The 24,783-nt window shown below is 40.6% G+C and overlaps 1 protein-coding gene across 3 annotated transcripts in view; it reads left to right on the forward strand.

Annotated features, from left to right (window-relative positions):
• PTPN21 (protein tyrosine phosphatase non-receptor type 21) overlaps window positions 1-24,783 on the forward strand; it is a 93,980-nt gene that overhangs the window by 33,747 nt on the left and 35,450 nt on the right. For 2 of the 3 annotated variants that reach the window (XM_053600988.1, XM_053600989.1), the window contains exons 4-10: window positions 5,538-5,635; window positions 8,244-8,311; window positions 9,607-9,677; window positions 12,274-12,361; window positions 12,772-12,860; window positions 17,461-17,548; window positions 18,318-18,397. In XM_053600988.1, coding sequence (XP_053456963.1) covers window positions 5,538-5,635; window positions 8,244-8,311; window positions 9,607-9,677; window positions 12,274-12,361; window positions 12,772-12,860; window positions 17,461-17,548; window positions 18,318-18,397 — 582 coding nt within the window. The remainder of the gene's footprint in view (window positions 1-5,537; window positions 5,636-8,243; window positions 8,312-9,606; window positions 9,678-12,273; window positions 12,362-12,771; window positions 12,861-17,460; window positions 17,549-18,317; window positions 18,398-24,783) is intronic. The other variant, XM_053600990.1, reaches the window with a different exon arrangement.

Raw genomic sequence — 24,783 nt, forward strand, 5'->3', positions numbered from 1 at the left:
CTCAGAGAAGAGAAAGGAAGTTTTTTTTTTTTTTTTAGACATAGTCTCACTTTGTCGCCCTTGGTAGAGTGCTGTGACATCATAGCTCACAGCGACCTCCAGCTCCTGGGCTTAGGTGATTCTCTTGCCTTAGCCTCCCAAGTAGCTGGGACTATAGACACCCACCACAGTGCCTGGCTATTTTGTTGTTGTTGTTGTTTCAGTTTGGCCAGGGCTGGGTTTGAACTGGTCACTCTCAGTAGATGGAGCCGGTGCCCTACTAACTGAGCCACAGGCGCCACTCAGGGAGGAAGTTTTTTTTTTTTTTTTGGTTTTTGGCCGGGGCTGGGTTTGAACCCGCCACCTCCGGCATACGGGACCTGTGCCCTACTCCTTGAGCCACAGGCGCCGCCCGGGAGGAAGTTTTAAAAAAGGCATTGGTAGTAAAGTCATGAGACAATGAAGAAGACATTTTTGAATTTTAATGGAATGGAATGATCAAATTTGCATTTTCTGAAGATCACCTATCATGAGAAGTTCTTAGAGGTGGCAAGACTGTAGTCAGGAGACCAATTAGGAATGTCTGTGCCGTAAGCTAGGCATTAGTTCAGACCTGACCAAAGGCGTTAGCCAGGTTGAGAGAGAATAGGCTGACAATATTCAGTCAGTGGGATTGCTCATTGGACAAGTGTAGTACAGAGAAGTTGTGTCAGTAAGGATTAAGTGCCACTATACATGACAATAAACTTTAAATATTGTTGACTTAGGTAAGCAAAGGCAAGAAAGAGGTCAGTCATTCAGAGCTTGTCTAACAGCTCCACAAACTCTCCAAGGACCCTTGTTACATCATGCCTAGTGTGTTCTTCCCTTTACTAGGTTACCTCCGACTCCAAGGTATCTGGAGATGTTCTAGCTATTCACGTCCATAGCATCCTAAAGCAGATCTGTGGTTTCCTAGGAAGGGGGAAGGGGTAGCGGAGAAGGATAATGTATGAGGCTACAAGGGAAACTTTTACATGTGATTGGTATGTTCTTTATCCTGTGGTGATGGATATATTCATGTATCAAAATTATATGCTTTAAATTTGAGATTATTATATACCAATTATATCCTCCAAATGTTGTTATAAACCCACTCAAAGATATTTTAAGAAAATAACAATCTGAATAACATATCTAAGGAAAATGAAGACTTACCAAAAAGAATGTGTTCACAAAGCAGCAGAAAATTGCTGTCTAATATTACAAAATGACCTCAAGCAAATTAAGAAAATAACATGTGATCAGGCAGGGTGGCTCATGCCTATAATCCCAGCACTCTGGGAGGCCGAGGGGGTGGATTGCCCGAGCTCAGGAATTCAAGACCAGCCTGAGCAAGAGCAAGACCCTGTCTCTACTAAAAATAAAAAAGTTAGCCTGGCGTTGTGGAGGGCGCCTACAGTCCCTGGTACTCAGGAGGCTGAGGCAAGAGGATTGCTTGAGCCCAAGAGTTTGAGGTTGCTGTGAGCTATGATGATACCAGAACACTCTCTACCAAGGCAGCAGAGTGAGACTGTCTCAAAAAAAAAAAAAAAAGAGAAAAAGAAAATAACATGTTATGAAAGAACCATTTAAATCTGAATTAGAAAAGCTTTGGAAAAATTTGGCTATGCAGAGGGTGGACATAAAAATAAAGTCCTGAGAAAAAGCTAGACTCATTGGCTCACACCTGTAATCCTAGCACTCTGAGAGGCTGAGGTGGGTGGATTGCCTGAGCTCAGGAGTTTGAGACCAGCCTGAGCTAGAGTGAGACTCTGTCTCTAAAAATAGCTGGGTGTTGTGCCAGGCACCTATAGTCCCAGCTACTCCGGAGCCTGAGGCAAGAGGATCACTAGAGCCCAAGAGTTTGTGGTCTCAGTGAGCTATGACGCCACAGCACTCTACTTAGGGCGACAAAGTAAGACTCTGTCTCAAAAAAGCCAGGGGCAGGCTGGGCATGGTGGCTTACACCTGTAATCCCAGCACTCTGGGAAGCTGAGGTAAGTGGATCGCTTGAGTTGACAGGTTGGAGACCAGCCTGAGCAAGAGGGAGATACTGTCTCTAAAAAATAGCCAGGCTTTGTGGCAGACACCAGTAGTCTCAGCTACTCAGGAGGCTGAGGCCAGAGGATCATTTAAGCCCAAGAGTTTGAGGTTGCTGTGTGCTGTGGTCCTCTACTCATGGTACTCTACTGGGTGCAAGAAATTGAGGCTGTCTCTAACAACAACAACAAAAAAATGGCTGAGAAAAGAATTAGAGATAAATTTTAACATGATAGAAATTATAATAGTATAGTATAAACATAGGAGACAAGACCAAGAAAAAAAAAATTACATGTAATAGGATTCCCTAATAGAGAAAGCCAAAACATTGGCAAAGAACACATTCTAAAAACTATATTAAAGGGCGGCGCCTGTGGCTCAGTGAGTAAGGCGCCGGCCCCATATGCCGAGGGTGGTGGGTTCAAGCCCAGCCCCGGCCAAACTGCAACAAAAAAATAGCCGGGCGTTGTGGCGGGCGCCTGTGGTCCCAGCTGCTCGGGAGGCTGAGGCAAGAGAATCGCATAAGCCCAAGAGTTAGAGGTTGCTGTGAGCTGTGTGATGCCATGGCACTCTACCGAGGGTGATAAAGTGAGACTCTGTCTCTACAAAAAAAAAAAAAAAAAAAAAAACTATATTAAAAATTCTATATTCTAACTATGTAACATTCTAAAAACTTTCTTGAAAAAAAGATGACTTGATGCTCTGTTTTGAAAAGGCATACTGTGTATCTGGACAAAAATGCTAAGTTACTTATGAAATTAAGAAAATAAGATTAGCATCAGATTTCAGAGGAACACTTCATGCTAACAAACAGACTAACATTTGACATCCTCAAGGAAAGGAAATTTGTAGTATGAGGCAATGATTATACAATATAGCCATCAAAAATGACCTTGGAATATGTCTTTGCATGGGCTGCTGTAACAAAGTATCATAGACTAAGTGACTTAAACAACTGATAAATTGTCTCATAGTTCGGAAGTCTGAACATTCATTGGGTTCTGATGATGGCTTTTTCTAGCTTGGAGACCTTCTTGCTGGGTTCTTACATGGCAGAGAGAGCGAACACTTTGTGTCTGGATTTTTTACTTATAAAAAAAGAGGAAAATTTGAGTCAGAATGTCTGCATAGAATTAAACACATCGGGTATATGTTTAAAATTTATGAATTTATAATACTTAAAAAACAACCTCGTTGGTCACTTTTGAAATTTGCTAGAGTACCAATTTGTTTTTCTGAATGGCAGTAAATTTATCTTTTGGGAGGGGCAGAGTCTCATTCTGTCACCCTGGGTAAAGTGTTGTGGCATCATAGCTCACAGCAACCTCAAACTACTGGGCTTATGTGATCTTCTTGCTTCAGCCTCCTGAGTACCTAGAACTACAGGCACTCTCCACAATGCCTGGCTAGTTTTTCTATTTTAGCAGAGATGGGGTCTTGTTCTTGGTCAGCCTGTTCTGGAATTCCTGAGCTCAAGAAATTCACCTGCTGTGGCCTCCCAGAGTGCTAGGATTACAGGCGTGAGCCACTGCAACCAGCCTTATCTTTTTGTTGTAAAGTTTATAAGGATAATCAAATTAAAGTTCTTTATAGAAGAAATCATACCAAATGAATTCAGGAGAAATTGTAGAATACCAAAATCACCATTTGAAATTCCCAATGGATGGTGGTGCCTGTAGCTCAGTGGGTAGGGTGCCAGCCATGTACACCGAGGTTGGTAGGTTTGAATCCAACCCAGGCCAGCTAAACAGCAATGACAACTGTAACAAAGAAATAGTCAGGCATTGTGCCGGGTCCCTGTAATCCCAGCTACTTGGGAGGCTAAGGCGAGAGAATCACTTAAGCCCAAGAGTTTGAGGTTGCTGTGAGCTGTAACACCACAACACTCTACCAAGGGCAACATAGTGAGACTCTGTCTCAAAAAAAAAAAAGAAAGAAAAGAAAAGAAAGAAATTCCTTAACAGTCAAAACTACTAAAACATTTGGGTAAAAGGAACAGGCTGACGTCATCTGAATTCAGTGGGCAATGTCAGCATCACTATAAGTGGGATAACCAAATATTGTTTCTTGTAATGCGATATATCAGGAAATAGCCAGCACCACTGATACATTCATTATTCTTAAAGAAACTGAACTTGTATCTAAGCAAGCCTCTAAGTCTGTACTGTTTGATAGCTACATGTAGCTATTTGTTGTTAAATTTAAATAAATTAAAATTAATACAATTAAAAATTTAGTTTCTTAGCTGCATTAGCCACAATGAAAGTACTTAATAGCCACATGTAACTAATGGCTACCATATTGGATAGCACTGATATAAATCATTTCTTTCACTGCAGAAAGTTCTAATAGATAGCCGGGTGTTGTGGTGGACACCTGTAGACCCGCTACTTGGGAGGCTGAGTCAAGAGAATCGCGTAAGCCCAAGAGTTTGAGGTTGCTGTGAGCTGTGACGCCACGGCACTCTACTGAGGGCAACATAGTGAGACTCTGTCTCAATTGTAATTTGAATGTAAACCTTCTTTGGACCCTTCGATCCTAATCTCTTCGGGAAAAAACTGTAAAAATACATTTTTGAGGCAGTCATAAAAATCGTACATAAACTGGGTAGTGTGAAGACATTGTTCATTTTGTTGGGTATGTTAAAACATAGTTATGTCTTAAAAATAAAGTTTTCTGTAGGGATACCTACTGAAGTGTTTACAGGTAATAAAATATGACATCTGGGGTTTGCTGCAGAGCACTTGGAGGGAGTTGATAAGAGCAGAATACCAAACATGGCAGGCTCAGGGTTGACTGAGGCAGCACAATGAGCATCCGCTCACTGTACTTATTCTCTATACATGTTACAAAGTTTTCAAAATAATATTTAAAAAATAAAAATGCCAATACTCACTTATGCCTTCTGTTAATAGTCTAAGAAAAATAGGTGAAGAAAAAGGCTCCCTTTTTACATATTTAGAATTTCTATTATGCAAAATGAGATGACCTAATTTATTATGTACAGTAGAACTTTTGCAGTTTGACCATCCAAGGGCCTATGAAACTGGTCAACATACAAAGGTGGTGAACAGAAGGAACTTCCGTTGAGTACATGTGGTCCATGTCTGGCCTATGAAAATTAGGTCAACTTAAGGAGTTGGTCAACTATGGAGATTCTACTGTAATTATTAATGTAGTTTTTTGTCTGAAGTGTTTTGTATTAAAAAGTTGATAAGTTGATACAGAGGATGAGACAGATAATCAACTGTCTTATGGACAGTTTTAGTTTTGAAATATATATAGTTAGGGATAAGGGACTCACTGAATTGATTTACTTGTGTGTGTGTGTGGATGTGAATGTGGTCAAGTACATTCTTATCATTTTTCCAAACATTTTGAGGTTAAGGTTTTATTTGACTGGTTTATGCTTCTCTAACAAATTATGATGAAATGCATTATGTTACAATTGGAGATAATATTGATGTTGACTTTATAAAATTGACTTTTTTATATAGGTATCAGTATTATCTGCAGCTGAAGAAAGATGTCTTGGAAGGAAACATTCCTTGTACATTAGAACAAGCAATTCAGCTAGCAGGCTTAGCTGTGCAAGGTAAATAAGGGCCATCAATAATGTAATAGTTATATCAGATTAAAACGTGTTTTATAACAAAGACAGCAAGGAATTCTTAAAGCAACTGATGTTTTATATATATCTTTAGTAGTGTCTTTTTATTAGTGACATATTACTGTAATTTAAGCATCTTTCTTTTGGGGAAAAATGATCTTAAATTACTTCAATGAAATGAGACTTGTAGGTTAACGGTATTATATTTCAACAGAGCAAACAGTTCAATTAATAGAAATATGTGTAATGTATGTGTGTATATAGACATGTGCCACATAACAACATCTTGGTTACAACAGACTGCACATGCTGTGGCGATCCTGTAAAATAATAATACCTTAGGCTTGGCGCCTGTGGCTCAAGCAGCTAAGGCGCCAGCCACATACACCTGAGCTGGCAGGTTCGAATGCAGCCTGGGCCCACCAAACAACAATGACAACTGCAACCAAAAAAGCCGGGTGATGTGGTGGGCACCTGTGGTCCCACCTACTTGGGAGGCGGAGGCAGGAGAATCACTTTAGCCCAGGAGTTGGAGGTTACTGTGAGCTGTGATGCCATGGCACTCTACCCAGGGCAACAGCTTGAGGCTCTGACTCAAAAAAAAAAAAAATAATAATAATAATACCTTAGTTTTTTTCTTTTTTTCTTTTACAAGTTTATTTTATTCAGAACATCACATTGTGCCCAATAAATATATATTATTTCTCAATTCAGAATAAAAATTTAACATAATTTATAAAAAGCAATAAGCATAATACTTTATTTTTACTGTACCTTTTTTATGTTTACATACATAAATACTTACTATTGTGTTACAGCTGCCTACAGTATTCAGTCTGGTAACATGCTGCATAGGTTTGTAGCCTAGGAGCAGTAAGTTGTATCATATAGTCTAGGTGTATAGTAAACTCCACCTCATCTGGGTTTGTGTAAGTAGAAGGGTGAAATCCCCTAACAATGCACATATCAGAATGTATCCCCATTGTAAAGTGATGTGTGACTGCTTCGTATTATTTGGTTCAAAGATTTGATCTGCTGCTAATAGCGAATATTTTAGAAAGATCTGCCAATCAATGATGTTGATGAGGTTATATCCACTTATACTTTAAGTACACTTGATTTGTTTGGTTTCTTAGTCATCCTGGATTACAGGGTATTGTCAGGTGGATCACTATAGAAATTTTGAGACAGACCGTGTTATGGTCCATTATTTGAATTCCAAGAAATACAGTTGACATTCTCCTTTTTGATTCACCGGTGCAAGTTTCAATTTGCTTGCTTATTGGTGTTGATAGGAGGGCTTCATTTGTTTCTGTCTGCATGGATTTTGCATTTCTTGACTTTTTTATGTGTGTGTATCTCAGAACTTTCATAATGACCCACAACAAATGAAGATTTTACCCCTCACATTTTTGAATTTTTTAAATTTTTTTATTTTTTACATGTTTAATCTACATATATTTATGTGTGTATATACTTGGGAAAATTTCTGATGGAGCATTATTTCAAATGATAAGTGGCATTTAACCTTATGAATTGAAATTTAGTTAGAATAATCATTAATAAAATCCCTTCAGATAATAGGTGTGGAGAGTTATATTATTTCCACCCATGCTAATCTTTTCTGTATTGTTCCAATTTTAGTATATCTGCTACTGAAGCAAGCACTGTTTTTGTTTTTGTTTTTTTGCAGTTTTTGGCCGGGGCTGGGTTTGAACCTGCCACTCTGGCATAGGGGCTGGTGCCCTACTCCGCTGAGCCACAGGCGCCACCCATCACTGTTAATTTTTTTTTGGCCGGGGCTGGGTTTGAACCCACCACCTCCGGCATATGGGACCGGCGCCCTACTCCTTGAGCCACAGGCGCCGCCCCACTGTTAATTTTTTTAAAGAATTAAAAATTTCGGGGCCAGGCATGGTAGCTCACACCTGTAATCCTAGCACTCTGGGAGGCAGAGGCAGGTGGATTGCCTGAGCTGAAGAGTTCAAGACCAGTCTGAGCAAGAGTGAGACTCCGTCTCTAAAAATAGCCAGGCATTATGGGGGGTGCCTGTAGTCCCAGCTACTCGGGAGGCTGAAATAAGAGGATCACTTGAGTCTAAGAGTTTGAGGTTGCTTTGAGCTGTGATGCCATCCCACTCTACTGAGGGCAACAAAGTCAGACTCTGTCTAAAAAAAAAAAAAAAAAAATTGTTTTCAAAACAATAAATCTTGTTGTAACACATGCACATAATCAAATCCCATTCTCCAGAGGTAATCACTACTGTCAATAATTTTGTTTCTTCCTGATATTTTTCTATATGTAAGTAAGCATACATAACTATAGACTAGGTTTTGTTTCTTTTTCAACTATATAAATGAGAGCATATAATTTATAACATGTTTTCTACTTAATTCATAGGCTTTTTCCAAGTTAAGACACATATATCTACCCAATTAATATTTTTTAAAATATACTTTATATAACTATTAGGCAAGTTAGACTTTTGAATTATAAGCACATCATCTATACATTGCAGACTGAATTTTTTTGTATATTTTTCACAATCCAAATTATATATAATTAACATGTGAATATTTGTCATTTTGTATAGCTGATTTTGGTGACTTCGATCAGTATGAATCCCAGGACTTTCTTCAGAAATTTGCCTTGTTTCCTGTGGTAAGACTTCTTCTGACCGTGGGCCTTTTTATAAACAATTTATTCCCATGCCTTTAATAATCCTTGAAATGAAGTCTGTGTTAAGTCAGGAATGGCATTTAAAAATCCTAGTTCCCTTTTGTAAAAGTTTCAAGTATGAATGCTTTCTCTGCTGTAGTCTTCTGGGTCTTTGTCAACCATACGAACTGAAGGGTCTGTAGTCCCAGCAGTGTCCCCAGAGAAATTGGTTTTTATTTCAATGTGAGTCATTTTCAGCTTCTGAGGCACCATGCAGGGTTTTGCTTTTTTTTTTTTTAAGCCTTTGGATTTAATTCTCATGTTTAATTTTTTTTTTTTTTTTTCTGAGACAGAGTGTCATTTTGTCACCCCTAGTAGAGTGCTGGGGCATCATAGCTTACAGCAACCTCAGACTCTTGGCCAAGCAATTCTCTTGCCTCAGCCTCCTGTGTAGCTGGGACTATAGGCGCCCACAACACCCAGCTATTTTTTAGAGATGTGGGGGGTCTTACTCTAGCTCAGGCTGGTCTCGAACTCGTGAGCTTAGGCAATCCACTCACCACGATGCCCGGACAGAGATTTTGCTTTTAATTGAAGGCTTGAAACCTCACAAAGTTACGTTGAAAATGAATTTGACTTCTCATCAGCCATTTTAAAAGTAGGTGGTGGATAGCATGAGCTCAGGAGTTTGAGACCAGCCTGAGCAAGAGCAAGACCCCCATCTCTAAAAATAGCTGGCGTAGCTACTTGGGAGGCTGAGGCAAGAGAATTGTTTGAACCCAAGAGTTTGAGATTGCTCTGAGCTGAGATGCCACAGACCTCTACCAAGGTTGACCAAGTGAGACTCTGCCTCATAAAAAAAAAGAAAGAAAAGCAGGTGACAAAAAGACACTGCCTTCCACATTTTAAGTCACTACTGATAGAAGTGACATAAAACTGTTTTGGAACAACTAAGGGAGCTGGTATGCTCTTTTTCTTAGTGTCTACACAGCCAGCCAGAGAATGTACATGATGTTATTTTACTGGCTCAGAATTGGCTGACTGTTGTCACCAACCTGAAATAATTCAGTTGAAACTTTCTCCAGGATGAATTGAGAAGGCAAGGCAAAGGTTTTGGCTCTTAGGCAGAAGCCACTTAATTCCTTAGAACGATCATGGTTACCTATGTAAGCAAAGCTCCCACATAATAATAGCCATGATTTCCCCTGATGGTGACAAGAGTCAGGAACACTCAGTAGCAATGATTCTTCCTAAGAAATTTGGCTGAATTATTCTATATGTCTGTGTGTTTTCTTCAGGGGTGGTTACAAGATGAAAAAGTACTGGAAGAAGCAATCCAAAAAGTGGCCTTACTACACCAGAAATACAGGTAACACTGAGAAATAAAACATGGAAATAGTATAAACAAATGCCTGTTTGAGTTTGAAATTTTTAATTAAATGTTTCATTTTGCACAATTAATATGAAATTGTCAATTAAATTTGGAACTTTACTGCTGCTATTACAAGTAGCCAACATTTAACGAGTGTTCACTGTGTGCCAGGTGCTGTTGTAAGCAAGCACTTACCCATATTAACTCATTTATTATGCATGTTCTGCCAGAGAGGAAACTGACAAAGTTGAAAGCAGCCAGGCATTGAAGGGTGCCAATTCTTCACCCCATGTATTAAAGGTTTTTGTAGCAACCTAACTCTGTGTAGGGTAATGTAAGATTAGGCAGATTTTTCTTTCAAATCTGCAGGTATAGAGTTATTTCCCCCGTATACTTTTTTTTTCTGAGACAGAGGTCTCTCACTCTGTCACCTTCAGTAGAATGCTGTCGTGTCATAGCTCACTGCAACATCAAACACTTGGGCTCAAGCAGTCCTCTTGCCTCAGCTTCCCAAGTAGCTGGGAGAACAGGTACTTGCCACAATGTCCAGCTAGTTTTTCTATTCTTAGTAGAGATGGGGTCTTACTCTTACTCAGGCTGGTCTAGAACACAAGAGCTCAAACAGCCCACACACCTTGGCATTTCAGAGTGCTAGGATTACAGGCGTGAGCCGCTGTGCCTGGCCCCTGCCACCACACAGTTCCAGGTACAGATGCCCCTCAACTTAGGATGTGGTTAAATCCTGGTAAACCCATTGTAAGATGAAAATACTGTCAATCAAAATGCATTTAATATACCTACCAAACATACTGAACATCATAGCTTATCTTAGCCTACTTAAAAATAGTTGGGCAAAATCGTCTAATACAAGCCTATTTTATAATAAAGTCTTGAATAGCTAATGTAATTTATTGAATGGTGAAAGTGAAAAACAGAATGGTATGGGTTGTATAGGTATTTGCGGTATGTTTCTACTGGGTGTGTATTGCTTTCACACCGTTGTAAAGTTGAAAATTTATAAATTGAACTATTGTCGAGTGTCTATATATCATTAAATTCTATAATTAGTCTTTAAGGTAAACATTATTTAATCTCCAACTTATAGATGAGGAAACCAAACTAAAAAAGACTTTAGTTTCCCTACATGTGGTAGAAGTGGGATTTGAACGCAGGTCTGATAATAAACTATTGTATATCCCCTTCCAAATAAAATAACCTTTTGCCTTTAGTCTCTCTCCATTCAAATTTGTACAATCAAATCACTCACAAAAGATTAGTCTTTCTATAACAGAGGTCCTCAAACTGCGGCCTGCAGGCCACATGAGGCGGTGTGATTGTATTTGTTCCTGTTTTGTTTTTTTACTTCAAAATAAGATATGTGCAGTGTGCATAGGAATTTGTTCATAGTTGTTTATTTATTTATTTATTTATTTTTAACTATAATCCGGCCCTCCAACAGTCTGAGGGACAGTGAATTGGCCCCCTGTTTAAAAAGTTTGAGGACGCCTGCTCTAGAATATCATTTTACTCTCTTTTCTTACCCTCTTCTTCCCAAATGCTTCTGGGTATTTTCCTGCCCTCCAGTAGTAGGAGTTCTTTACCCTTGGATTTAAAGGCTTTCCACAGGTTGGTTAAATCCTGCCTTTTTAGCTTTACTTTCTTTCTGCTATCCAAATGAGCCTCCCCTTGCAAACCTAACTGATGCCTTTTAGCACATTGCCCTGCTTTTTGTCACTTTCATTCATTCATTTGTGCATTTCTTTAAAAGCCAGTCTGGTATTCTGCCACTGTATGAGGCAGAGTGCTGGATTCTGTGGCACAAAGAAAAATAGAATAATTCCCTGCCTTCTAAGAGTTCATTCTTCACCTTACAATCTAAGGGCTTAGCACTACAGCCCGTTGTTATGGCAATTATAATACATATAATCAGATTATGAATATAGTGGGAGAGATGTGTTGTGATTGCCCAGAGCGGGGGCATTGGTGAATCTCAGAAGGTGGCCAAGAGGCAGTGATGCTTTCACTTGAAGATTTTTCAGGGGGTTGTTTTATCCTCCTCTTCTTGCCTCACCTGCCTAAAGTACAAAGGGCAGAACCTTATATACAACTCAGTGTCAGTGTCTCACGTGGGGCTTTGCAAGTAGTTGGTTTTAAGTAAAGGTTGATGGATCAATGTAACCAATAACAGATGTCTTGAAATCGGAAATGTTTTTTTGTTTTATTTTATTTTTTTTTGTAGAGACAGAGTCTCACTTTATCGCCCTTGGTAGAGTGCCGTGGCCTCACACAGCTCACAACAACCTCCAACTCCTGGGTTTAGGCGATTCTCTTGCCTAAGCCTCCCGAGTAGCTGGGACTACAGGCACCCACCACAACACCCGGCTATTTTTTTGTTGCAGTTTGGCCATGCCTGGGTTTGAACCCGCCACTCTCGGTATATGGGGCCGGCGCCCTACCCACTCAGCCACAGGCACAGCCCGAAACTTGAAATGTTTATAATGTCTTATGCCAAATTGATACATAGTTTTAAAGAATACCTTTATTTTAAAACATTTTTAGTTTTGTGAACAATCTAACGTGTTTTGGGTTGCAGGGGACTCACAGCTCCTGATGCTGAAATGCTGTACATGCAGGAGGTGGAGAGGATGGGTGGCTATGGCGAGGAGAGCTACCCTGCAAAGGTGGGCATGGCCGATGGCTGGGGCTCTATCAGTAGGCTCAGCAATGTGAGAGAACAACAGGGAAGCCTAAGGATGCCCTGATGTGCGAAGGATGAAGACGTGCAAAGGTCTGGAAACTTAAAGGCTGAGGTCCTTGTGACCAAAATTTTATAGTAAAGAACGTTCTCATTGTTGCAGTTCATTCTTTGAAATGATCTTGAAATAAAGTTCTTGAAGAAGTTTAGACTTTTTCAATTTCTGTACGTATTTACAAGATAATATGTTTGTATCATTCAGACTTTTTTCCTTCTGAATAGTTACTCCATAGGTCTTCTGAATATTTTATACCTGGGAAACAGGTTTAAAGGAACGCGATACAGTTGTACCTCTTATGCATTTGTTCCTGTTTCTTTTCTGCCTTTTCCTTTTAGGATAGCCAAGGAAGTGACATATCCATTGGAGCATGTCTTGAAGGTATCTTTGTGAAACACAAGAATGGAAGGCCTCCTGTGATATTTAGGTATTTTTCTTACTTCTTGTTCTGTATTTTCTGGGATTCCTGTTGGTGATTTGGTTTTTAGTACTTACAATAGTTAAATTAATTGCCAAGAAGTCTCTCTGAAGATCTCAATAAAAAATGGAAATATTCTCTTCCTAGAATAAAATACCACCTAACGGCAGTGTTTCTTTCTTTTTTTTTTTTTTTTTGAGACAAAGTCTCACTTTGTTGCCCTCAGTAGAGTGCCATGGTGTTATAGCTCACAACAACTTTAAACATGGTGTTATAGTTCACAACAACCTTAAACTCTTGGGCTCAAGCAATTCTTCTTCAGCCTCCCAAGTAGCTGGGACTACAGGTACTTGCCACAACAGCTGGCTATTTTTAGAGACGGGATCTCACTCTTGCTCAGGCAGGTCACGAACTTGTGAGCTCAAGAAATCCACCTACCTCAGCCTCCCAGAGTGCTAAGGTTATAGATGTGAGCCACCGTGCCTGGCCTGTAGTGTTTCTTTTTAATAAACCACTTTCTTTCTTTTATTTATTCATTTTATTTTTTAGACAGAGCATCAAGCTTTAACCTGGGTAGAGTGCCATGGCGTCACAGCTCACAGCAACCTCAAACTCCTGGGCTTAAGTGATTCTTTTGCTTCAGCCTCCCGAGTAGCTGGGACTACAGGTGCCCGCCACAATGCCCAGCTATTTTTTGGTTGTAGTTGTCATTGTTTGGCAGGCCTGGGCTAGATTCGAACCCGCCAGCTCTGTTGTATGTGGCTGGCGCCTTAGCCACTTGAGGTATAGGCGCCACCCAATAAACCACTTTCTTAAAAACCAAATGCACAAAAAAATAATGCTTAAAATGATGGCCTATTTATAAAATGTTTAAAAATATGTGACCATTTTCTTGCCTTAAGGAGGCCATTGGTTTGATATAAATTTCTCTTTCTCCTTGAGCCACAGGCACCGCCCATAAATTTCTGTTTCTTTCTTTTTTCTTTTTTTTTTTTTGTAGAGGCAGAGTCTTACTTTATTGTCCTCGGTAAGGTGCCATGGCATCACAGCTCACAGCAACCTCCAACTCCTGGGCTTAGGCGCTTCTCTTGCCTCAGCCTCCCGAATAGCTGGGACTACAGGCACCTGCCACAACACCCGGCTATTTTTTTGTTGCAGTTTGGCTGGGGCTGGGTTTGAACCTGCCACCCTCAGTACATGGAGCCGGTGCCCTACTCTCTGAGCCATAGGCACCACCCTTGGTATAAATTTTTCATTTGAGCTCTGGATTCTAGGGCTGTTTCTTATGAAAAACCTAAACCTTTCTTTTGGTTCTAGTTATATACTAAAATTCCTAAAGTACTAACATCTAAGCAAATTTCAACTTTTTTTTATAGTGTTGATTTTTTTTTTCCTCCCCTGATACTAAAAAGTGATACTATTCATTTGTGGAAGTCTTAAAATGTACATAGTAAGAAAGACAGAAAGGATATGCAACAATGAAACTACAGGTGATTTAAATTTCCTTTTTAGTAGTCTATGTTCAAATTTATATCTTAAAGATAGTAAACTGGACCATGTTGTTCAACCTCTGCTTTTTAAGCCCTTAAAACCTATAATCCAGAAAATCCAAAGTATCATCTCATAGAAATTGCAGTTTTACTCTGATATTCTATCTACCCAATTTTTTTTTTTTGTTTGTTTGTTTTGCTTTTTTAAGACACAATCTCACTTTGTCGCCCTTGGTAAAGTGCTGTGGCATCACAGCTCACAGCAACCTCAAACTCTTGGGCTTTAGTGATTGTCTTACCTCAGCCTCCCAAGTAGCTGGGACTACAGGCACCTGCCACAATGCCTGTCTTTTTTTAGAGGCAGGGGTCTCGCTCTGGCTCAGGCTGGTCTTGAACCTGTGAGCTCAGGCAATCTACCCACCTCAGCTTCTCAAAGTGTTAGGATTACAGGCGTGAGCCACCACATCTGGCCTTATCTACCCAATTCTATCTTTTCTCTCTCTCTTTTTCTTTTTTTTTTTTTGAGACAGTGTCTCAAGCTGTCACCCTGGGTAGAGTGCTGTGGCGTCATAGCTCACAGCAACCTCCAACTCAAGCTCAAGTGATCCTCTTGCCTCAGTTTTTCTATTTTTAGTAGAGATGGGGTCTCACTTTTGCTCAAGCTGGTCTCAAACCCGTGAACTCAAGCAATCCACCCGCCTTGGCCTCCCAGAATGCTAGGATGACAGGCGTGAGTCACCACACCCAGCCTTTATCTTCTCTTAATGAAAAATTAAATTGTTATATTATTTTTTGTAAAGTATTTTTTAGTTCTTTTGTGTCTGCCATTTATCACATGCTTATAGTGAGCCAAATACCATATTGAGTACTTTTGTGTATTTTTTCATGTAATCTTCATAATAACTCTCAGTGGCAGGTATTACCACTACCACTTTGCATGTAGATAATTGAGGGTTTTTTTTGAGATAGAGTCTTACTGTGTCACCCTCAGTAGAGTGTCGTGGTGTCATAGCACACAGCAAGCTCAAACTCTTCGGCTTAAGTGATTCTCTTGCCTTAGCCTCCCAAGTAGCTGGGACTACAGGTGCCTACCACAATGCCTGGCTGTTTTTTTGGTTGTAGTCGTCATTGTTGTTTGGCAGGGCCAGGCTGGGTTCAAACCCACCAGTTCTGGTGTATGTGGCTGGCGCCCTAGCCGCTGAGCTATAGGCACCAAGCCAATTATTGAGGTTTTAAAATTTTAAGTGATTTGTCCAAGGTCACTCAGTTATTAACTAGCACAACCAGGACAAGAACTTAGATTCTCCACTTTAAGCCTGAGCTTTTAACCACTGTATTAAGCAGCTGCTTTTATTCCCTGCACTCTCAACCTTCTGTGCCATGCCTACTACCCCTGCCCAAGTCAAGCCTTCCAACCCATCCCTACTGCCATTTCTTCTTGAGATTTTTCTTGGAGTTTTTTCTGCTAAGAGACTTTTCTCTAAGCTAACCTCTCCTCCTTCACATCCTCTGCTTTACTGCCTTTTGGGCCCTGAATTCTCCATGGTGAATATGACCATTGTATACAGTTTGAGCAACAGACCCCCAACTCCCAGACAGCACTGCCCTGGCCCAGGTGGCTCCACTATGGTGGTTCCTTCCTTGTCCTCCAGCCACTCATATTAAGTCTTCCCAACATGTCAAATTTGGAGTCAAGGAGAAGAAAATGGATCTGAGATACCCCGAAGGGCAGGTCTCCAACTGTGTCCAAAGAGTTACAAGGAAACTTGAGACATCTGTGTGCCTTCCTTCTCCATTAGATAGGAATATTACAAATTGCCTTATTCAATATGATGTAAATGATTTTATGGGTTTAACAATTAAACATTGAATCACTACTAAATTAATTTTATTAATTTTAATAGATTTTAAATTTAATATAATATAGAAAGATATAAAGGGGGTAAAATTTTTTCTTCCATTTTTCTTCTTTTTTTGTTTTTAATTAAATCATAGCTGTGTACATCAATGCAATCATGGGGTACAATGTGCTGGTTATATATACGATTTGAAATATTTTCATCAAACTGGTTAACATAGCCTTTATGGCATTTTCTTAGTTATTGTGTTAAGACATTTATATTCTACACCTGGTAAATTTCACATGTACACTTGTAAGATGCACTGTAGGTGTGGTACCACCATAATTTTTCTTTTTATAAAATCACAGTTATATAATAAAATCAAATATTAATATATAAAAACTAAATATAAATTAGAAAGTATAAGATACTTTTGTTTTTGAGACAGAGCCTCAAGCTGTGGCCCTAGGTAGAGTGCTGTGGCATCACAGCTCACAGCAACCTCCGATTCCTGGGCTCAAGCTATTCTCTTGCCTCCTCCTCCCAAGTAGCTGGGACTACAGGGGCCTGCCACAACACCCGGCTATTTTTTGGTTGTAGCCATCATTGTTGTTTGGCGGGCCTGGGCTAGATTCGAACCCGCCAGCTCAGGTGTATGTGGCTAGCGCCTTAGCCGCTTGAGCACAGGCATTGAGCCTAAGATACTATTTTGAATCCTGATGAGTACCCCAAATAGTTCAGTGCTTGAGTTCCTAGCATTTGAACATTGTCTTCACCGTGAAACTTTTCAGAACACTTCTCCCCACTTTTGTGCCTTTTTTCTTAAATAACTTAACGTTACTTATTTGCTGTTTTTTCTTGCACCCCTACCCTCCAACTGTGCTCCTTTGAGGGAAACACTGTGCTTTACTGATCTTAACTGTCCCTGGGACCTAATGTAATTTCTGGGATTATTATAATGGGTACCCCTGGTTTTGTTAAATGCATGAATGAGAAATTGGCAACTAGCTAATATAGGGGTCTTTTATTTTCAAGAGAATCTAGCAGTTACATACAATGCATTTTCCCCCTCAATAACATATACACTTACTTTTTGCACCTAGCTGCCTTTGCTTCAGTTAGAAAGATGCATGTTAGCTGATTAAAACCATTGTTTTCTTTCAAAAATGACTAACAAACATTAACTTAGGCCTCGATCTTAAGGAGGGTTCAGGTGCTCTTTTTCTCCTAGAATATACACAAATACTCAGTTGCCATTCTCTACTTGCTGTTCTTTAGGTGGCATGATATTGCTAACATGTCCCACAACAAGTCCTTCTTTGCATTAGAGCTGGCAAATAAAGAAGAGACCATCCAGTTTCAAACTGTGAGTATTAGGGATCTGCATGAAAAATTTTTCCTTAAAGTTCACAAGCATGTGTTTGGAGAGGAGATGGCATTAGAATTATAATATTTCATTATTTTATAAATAGTAAAGTTTTTTTATATAACATGTTATAAATGACACTTGGTAAAAAGGAGATGATCAGTAAGCATTGCTGAATGAGTGAGTCTTTGGGTAAGTACTATCTGATCATGATGACCTTTAAATTAAACTTCAGAGACTAACTGGGAGAGAAGGTAAACACTGATATCTTAATTCTATTGATAAAGGCTTTGAGGAAATATTATTTAATAGTTATGAGCTTTTGTTCACTTGACAAAGGCAATAGTGAGTTACTGACTCAAATGATTTTTAAAAGTATTTGTGAGTATATTTAAGAAGAAAAATTGAAAGTCATTTTGAAACTGTTTAATATCAGAATCACATTGTTAGAACAAATTGTTTTGTCTGTAATTTAAATCCTACTTAAGGTCTTCATATGATAAGCACAGTGTTAGAAAATCAAAGAATTACAGCATGCTGAAAGTGTCCGTGACATAATATGTCGCCAAGTCATATCTTGTCCTCAAACAAACCCTGCTTTAAAAGTACCAAGTTGTGGCGGCACCTGTGGCTCAAAGGAGTAGGGTGCCTGCCCCATATGCCAGAAGTGGTGGGTTTAAACCCAGCCCTGGCCAAAAACTGCAAAAAAAAAAAAAGTACCAAGTGTATGTGCACTTTCTTATTACTTTATGCCTATTTTGTTTGCTAGGAAGATATGGAAACAGCAAAATATGTATGGAGACTCTGTGTTGCACGACACAAATTTTACAGACTAAATCAGTGTAACCTGTAAGTATGTCCTGCTCATGGAAATTATAGAACTGGAATATAATGAATTTTAACATTTTGAAGCTTTATCGTATTATCTAGAAAGGCAAGTTTTATCAAATGATCTCTTTTGAACACTTTTATAATAATCTCTTATTGTGTGTTAAAATGACATTACTTATTTTTCTCATTTTAGCTTTGAACCAACTTCTAATAGCTGTGTATAGGCCTCTAAGATTTCTTCCAACTAGTTACTAGAACTGTTCTTTTTTTTTTTTTTTTCCTATTTTTTTTTTGTAGAGACAGAGTCTCACTTTATGGCCCTCGGTAGAGTGCCGTGGCCTCACACAGCTCACAGCAACCTCCAACTCCTGGGCTTAAGCAATTCTCTTGCCTCAGCCTCCCGAGTAGCTGGGACTACAGGCGCCCGCCACAACGCCCGGCTATTTTTTGGTTGCAGTTTGGCCGGGGCCGGGTTTGAACCCGCCACCCTCGGTATATGGGGCCGGCGCCCTACCGACTGAGCCACAGGCGCCGCCCTACTAGAACCGTTCTAATCCTTGAAAGTTGAAAAGAGAATATATTTTTTTAAAATCAATGCCCTAGTTAGCATTTTAAGTAATTATTCGACATTTCAAGCCATTTGAAGAATTTATGCCCCTTCTTCCTAATGTACTTTTTTTTTTTTTTTTTTTTGAGATAGAGTCCCACTCTGTGCCCTGGGTAGAATGGTGTGGCATTCTAGTTCACAGCAGCCTCAAACTCTTGGGCTCAGGTGACCCCCTTGCTTCAGCCTCTGAAGTAGGTGGGACTACAGGTGCCCACTACAATGCCTAGCTAGTTTTTCTATTATTAGTAGAGATGGGGTCTTGATTTTGCTCAGGATCATCTGGAACTCCTGAGCTCAAGCAGTCTACCCACCTTGGCCTCCCAGAATACTAAGATTACAGGCATGAGCCACTTTGCCTGGCTTCTGTACATTTTTATAAGTCCACTGGTTCCTCACTGTCTGCTAAAGCATTCTCATCAGTATTTAAGCACACTGTGATTGTTCTCATGTGAAATACTCTCTAGCTTTAGCACCTGTATCTCTGCTTTCCTTTTAAGCTGATTTAATCAAAGTATGTATGTGTTCCTTTCATTCTTTCCCCCGTTTCCCCTGCGACATACCACTGACAGTGCTTGTCATCGTCAGCTGTACTTGATCCTGTGGTCATGTCAGGAGTTCCTTCCTTCGGTCTCTCCATAGCACTGAATCTCCTTCCTTTTTTAACCCCCTCTGGGTGTCCTCATTCTTAGCTGTTTCTTCGCAGTCATCTTTCCTGGTTTAGTTCTGAGACCGCTTCTCCATCTACATCTCTAGGGGGTTTCACCTTGCTTCAGGCTTACACACTAGAAGTCCATCAAATTTTATTTCTAGCTTCTTCTCCCTGAGCCCTCAACTCCTGCATGCTGCTGCCTAGTTGACATCACCTTTTGGGTACCTCCGAGGCCTCTCAAGTTTGGTATGTCTGAAATTGATCCCCTGTTCTCCTCCTCCTCCCAGATCTACTTCTTTCCTACTCCTTCCCACATCGACACCTGGCAGCACACCCACATTTACCCAGTTGCTCAGGCCCCAAACCCCAAAGTCATACTTGATTCCTGTTTCTCTTTCATGCTGCAGTTTCTCTGTCATCAGCTACAACTTCCAGCTTTTAGCTTCAAAATATATCTAAAATCTTACCATTTTCACCACCTTTTCTACTAACAACTTAGTGCCAGCCACCACCACTCATCATCTGGAATGCTGCAATGGCTTTCTCACTCTCTCCCTATTTCTGTGCCTCCTCTGCCTGTAGCTTATTTTCATACGCCAGCCAGGATGATGTTGGTTTAACATGAGTCAGAGCCTATCGTTCTTCTTAAAACCCTCCACTGGCATTCCATCTTACTTATAACAAAAGCATGAGGCTGTCCATGAGGTGGCCCTTGGCTTGTTTCCTTTACCCTCGTTCATGCTGTTCCAGCCGTCCTAGCATCCTCGCTGATGTGTGAAGGTGTCTCACGCTCAAGGATGCTGTCCTGCTCCTCCCCTGCCTGAAATGCTCTTTCCCCACTCTCTATGTGCCCGGCTCCCTAGTCAGCCAGTTGTTTGATCAGATGTGCCCCTCTTCAGAGGCTGCCCCCGAACAGTCAGTGGCACCCCTCTTCCACTATTACCTAACTCTCTTTACCTTCCTGCTTTGTTCGATTTTTCTTCATAGCACTTAGGCCACCTGAATTTGTATATTTGTTTGTTTCTCATTTATTGTCTGCATCCCCTACCAATAGGTTAAGCTCTAACAAGGTATGAGGACAGATGCTCTCACTGTCTTTACTGCTGTGTTCCCAGTGCCAAGCAAGTACCTATAGGTCTTGATGAATTTGTTGAGTTAATCTACAGAAACAAGGGTTAATACTTCATCTAGAATTGCCAAGTTAGGAGGGGCTTACCAGGGAAGTGATGTCTAAACTGAGACATGAAAGGTTTTGCTCAGTCCCCACAACCTTTCTTTAAGTTGTCCTCTGCCCCGAGACTGCTGCAGCTGCTTCCTATCTGGCCTCCTGGCTCTTTGTCTCACCTGTGGCTAATCAGTCTTCTGGATGGATAAGCAAAAGAACACTACTCTTAAAGTTATAGCTCAAGACCACATCAGAATGTGTTCCCCGCCTCCAGCCCTTCCTGGCTACAGAATTAAGTGCAGACTCCTGAGGTCCTCCTTCTCTGGATTTATCTGCCCCAACCCTGCTGACTCTTGATTCTGGCTTTCAGAACCCATCATTCCTTATGGCGCTAATACCTCTCTGGCCCAGCCCTTTGCTAGAATGTCCTTCATTCATTCACTTCCTTGATAAAGTCTTCATCATTGCTCATGATCTGGTGTGAAATGCAGCCTCCCTGGACACCACCAAGCATTTAGTCTGCTTAGTCCTTAATATCACTCTGAAAGGTCTGGTTTATTCCTGCTTTTTAAATAATAATGATTCTAATAATTTATGACAATAATTTAGTAAATGTTTGCTGTGTGTCAAGAATTATACTGAAGCTTTTATCTTCTTCAGTCCTAACAGTAACCCTGTTTGGCACAATTATTGCTGCCTGGTTATTGGTGAAGGTATAGAGATAGAAGTGAAATGTCTTGCCCAGCCCTGTAGCTAGTGATTCAGAGCAGCAAGGTGAGAACCTGCCAGACTGCTAGAGTATCTGTGTCTGCTGTTTACACGTGGATTTGATCTGTATCTTTTGTCTAATGGAGCTCCTTGAGGGCAGGGCCTCCTTTCACTCCTCTTCACGGTCTGGGTCTGCCAGACATGTAAGGGCTTGGTGAACAGAGGAAGGCCGAATGAGACAGTGATTGAGTTGTGAGAGAAAGCCCTTTTGATGCTTCCCTGATTTCTTTTTATTACTGTTTTTAAATTGGGGGCAGGGGAGCATTGAAGAAAGGCTGTGGAAGTGCTCTTTTTTACAGGGTATGAAAGAAACTGGTCAGGATTGGCAGTGCAAAGAGAATAGGCATTGTCCATTAGGAAAGAGAGCCATCCAGTGATTAGCACTTAGGTGTTCCCTCTCCTCTCTGCCCCCACCCCCATGGATTTTTTGTTTGTTTGTTTGTTTTGGTTGCAGTTTGGCAGGGGCCGGGTTTGAACCCCTACTGCCACCCTCGGTGGGCGCCTTACTCACTGAGCCATAGGCGCCACCCTCACTGAGCCATAGGCGCCACCCTCTTCCCCATGTTTTTTTTTTTTTTGGCCAGGGCTAGGTTTGAACCCACCACCTCTGGCATATGGGCCCGGCGCCCTACTCCATTGAGCCACAGGTGCCGCCCTCCCATGTTTTTATCTGAGTCTCTACTGGTAGTCTCCTGTGTGCTTTGGTAAGCACCAACTGACAGGGAGGAGAAATCCTGCTTTCTCTGTGGGGTTAGGAAACCCTTTCTGTTCATTGTCTAGGTGTATTTGAATATGAAAGTGTTCCCCCTGGTGCTTAGACTCAGTACTGCTAATGGCCCAGGATAGCTGCCTCTGGGGCTCCCTCAGGCTGGACTCAAATTACCCAAGCTCCTGTGACATTACTTCTAAACAGAAGTGAGTCCTAAGAGTCGAACAGTAGATAAGTAATTTATTAGAACACAGCGTTTTCATTTGAAAGCCTTTCATAAATTTGAGAGAATTTATATTAGCTATCATTATGTCAGTTCATTCCTTTTCTGGAAAATAGTAAAGAATCAGTCATTTTGAATAAACCATAAAATATAATCCCTTTGCAAATGGTTCCTGTATTGGCTGGTGTTAGTGCTTTTTTAAAAAACTGTTTTTTGCCGTGGCTCACGCCTGTAATCCCAGCACTGTGGGAGGCTGAGGAGGGAGAATCGCTTGAGCTCAGGAGTTCGAGACTCACCTGAGCGACAGTGAGACCCCGACTCGTGAAAAAAATGGAAAAACCCAGCCGGGCACCGCAGCGAGCACCTGTAATCCCAGCGGCTTCCGGAGGCTGAGACAGCGGGGTGCCCGCAGCCCGAGTCTGAGGTTGTGGTGAGCTACCATGCCCACTGCACTCTGCTCAGGGGCATAGGGTGGGACCCTGTCTCAACAAAAAAAAAAAAAAAAAAAAGTAAAGAAATAAAAAATAAGCAACGAAATAAAATAAAAAAGCCAAAAAAAAACTGTTTTTTGGCAAATTACCACCCAGTAGTAATTTTAAAATGTAAAAGGAAAAGTAGTAAATGATTGTGTTAAATGATTTAGTCTTAGAAATATAATTTTTGGGATATTATTGTTTATTGGTAAGTGTGAATAAAATCACATTAATGTCATCATCATGTTGCATATATTATATCTGTATAAGGAACATCTGATTCTTTTAAAAATGGAATAATTGTGTTTAAAGGACTATTTTCCAAAATTTATTTTTAATCTCTGTATATCCAATAGATTATAGCAGCCAATTTCCATGAACCATTCTTATGTAATTATCTATAATTCATTCGGTGGAAACCGGTCTGAGCATTGTTTCCCATGTAAAGTAAATGAAGCTTTTAATATGAACTTTTAAAATTTTGATGGGTAACAAAACTGAAAATAACTATGATTTTTATCGCCATTTCTTTTAAGGTTCTCAGAGTAGATTATTTAGGTCATGTTCAGTGTTAATGATTTCTTTTTTTTTTTTCTTTTTTTTTGAGATAGAGTCTCACTTTATCACCCTTGGTAGAGTGCTGTGGCCTCACACAGGTCACAACAACCTCTAACTCCTGGGCTTAGGCAATTCTCAGGAGAGTAGCTGGGACTACAGGCACCCACCACAACACCTGGCTATTTTTTTGTTGCAGTTTGGCCAGGGCCAGGTTTGAACCCACCACCCTCGATATATGGGGCCGACGCCCTACCCACTGAGCCACAGGCGCCACCCAAGGCTATTTCTGTTTTTTAGGGGTTTTTTTGTTTTTATTGTCGTTGTTTGACAGGCCCAGGCTGGATTCAAACCTGCCAGCTCCAGTGTATGTGGCTGGCACCCTAGCCGCTGTGCCTCAGGTGCCGAGCCAAGTGTTAATGATTCTGAAGTCCTGATAGACTTGTTCTTAGTATCCACAAGGATAGCTCAAGTGTGATGGGTGTTTAATAAAACTGCACTTTGGGAGTGGGGGACTGCCTGAGTTCACAGATTCGAGACCAGCCTGAGAAGAGCCAGATCCTGTCTCTAAAAATAGCCAGATGTTGTGGCGGGCACCTGTAATCTCAGCTACTGGGGAGGCTGAGACAAGAGAATCGTTTGAGCCCAGGAGTTTGAGGTTGCTGTGAGCTGTGACCCCATGGCACTCTACCAAGGGTGTAAATGAGACTCCCTCTCAAAAACAAACAAACAAACAAAAAAAAGCCTACAGCTGACCTGGAACTGAACAGTGCATCATAGATGTCTGGTTCAGGCTGGGGTAACTGGTGGTTCTCAGAGCATCCCTTCATCCCCAGTCCTGATCTATAATCTAATAGTGTTTGGGGTAGCCTATGCGATTCATCTAATTTTGACCCAGGTAACTGTATTTTACTATTTATGCAATGGCATGATCCAATAGTCACCCCTGCCCACCCAATAAGGCAGTTTAGGTACAGAATCATCTTTTTTATGTCACTCAAGCCTTAAAAATGTTAGGTAGATAGCAATCTCATTTCTTGTTTGTGTTAAATTGTAAAATGGGGATAATGGGACCTTTACTTAACATTCCTTTAGGGTTGAATTAGGAGTTATAAATGAGATAATAATGTCAATGTACTAGGTCAAAAGCTGCTTTCAACCTCCTCTCTTCACCCCAAGCCTCAGAACTGATCATGCTGTAATCACACTCCCCAATTTATATGACAAAAAGCCTAGAAGAGAGAAGGAGTCTTGA

Source organism: Nycticebus coucang, chromosome 9, assembly GCF_027406575.1.
Source record: "Nycticebus coucang isolate mNycCou1 chromosome 9, mNycCou1.pri, whole genome shotgun sequence".
Lineage (NCBI taxonomy): Eukaryota > Metazoa > Chordata > Mammalia > Primates > Lorisidae > Nycticebus > Nycticebus coucang.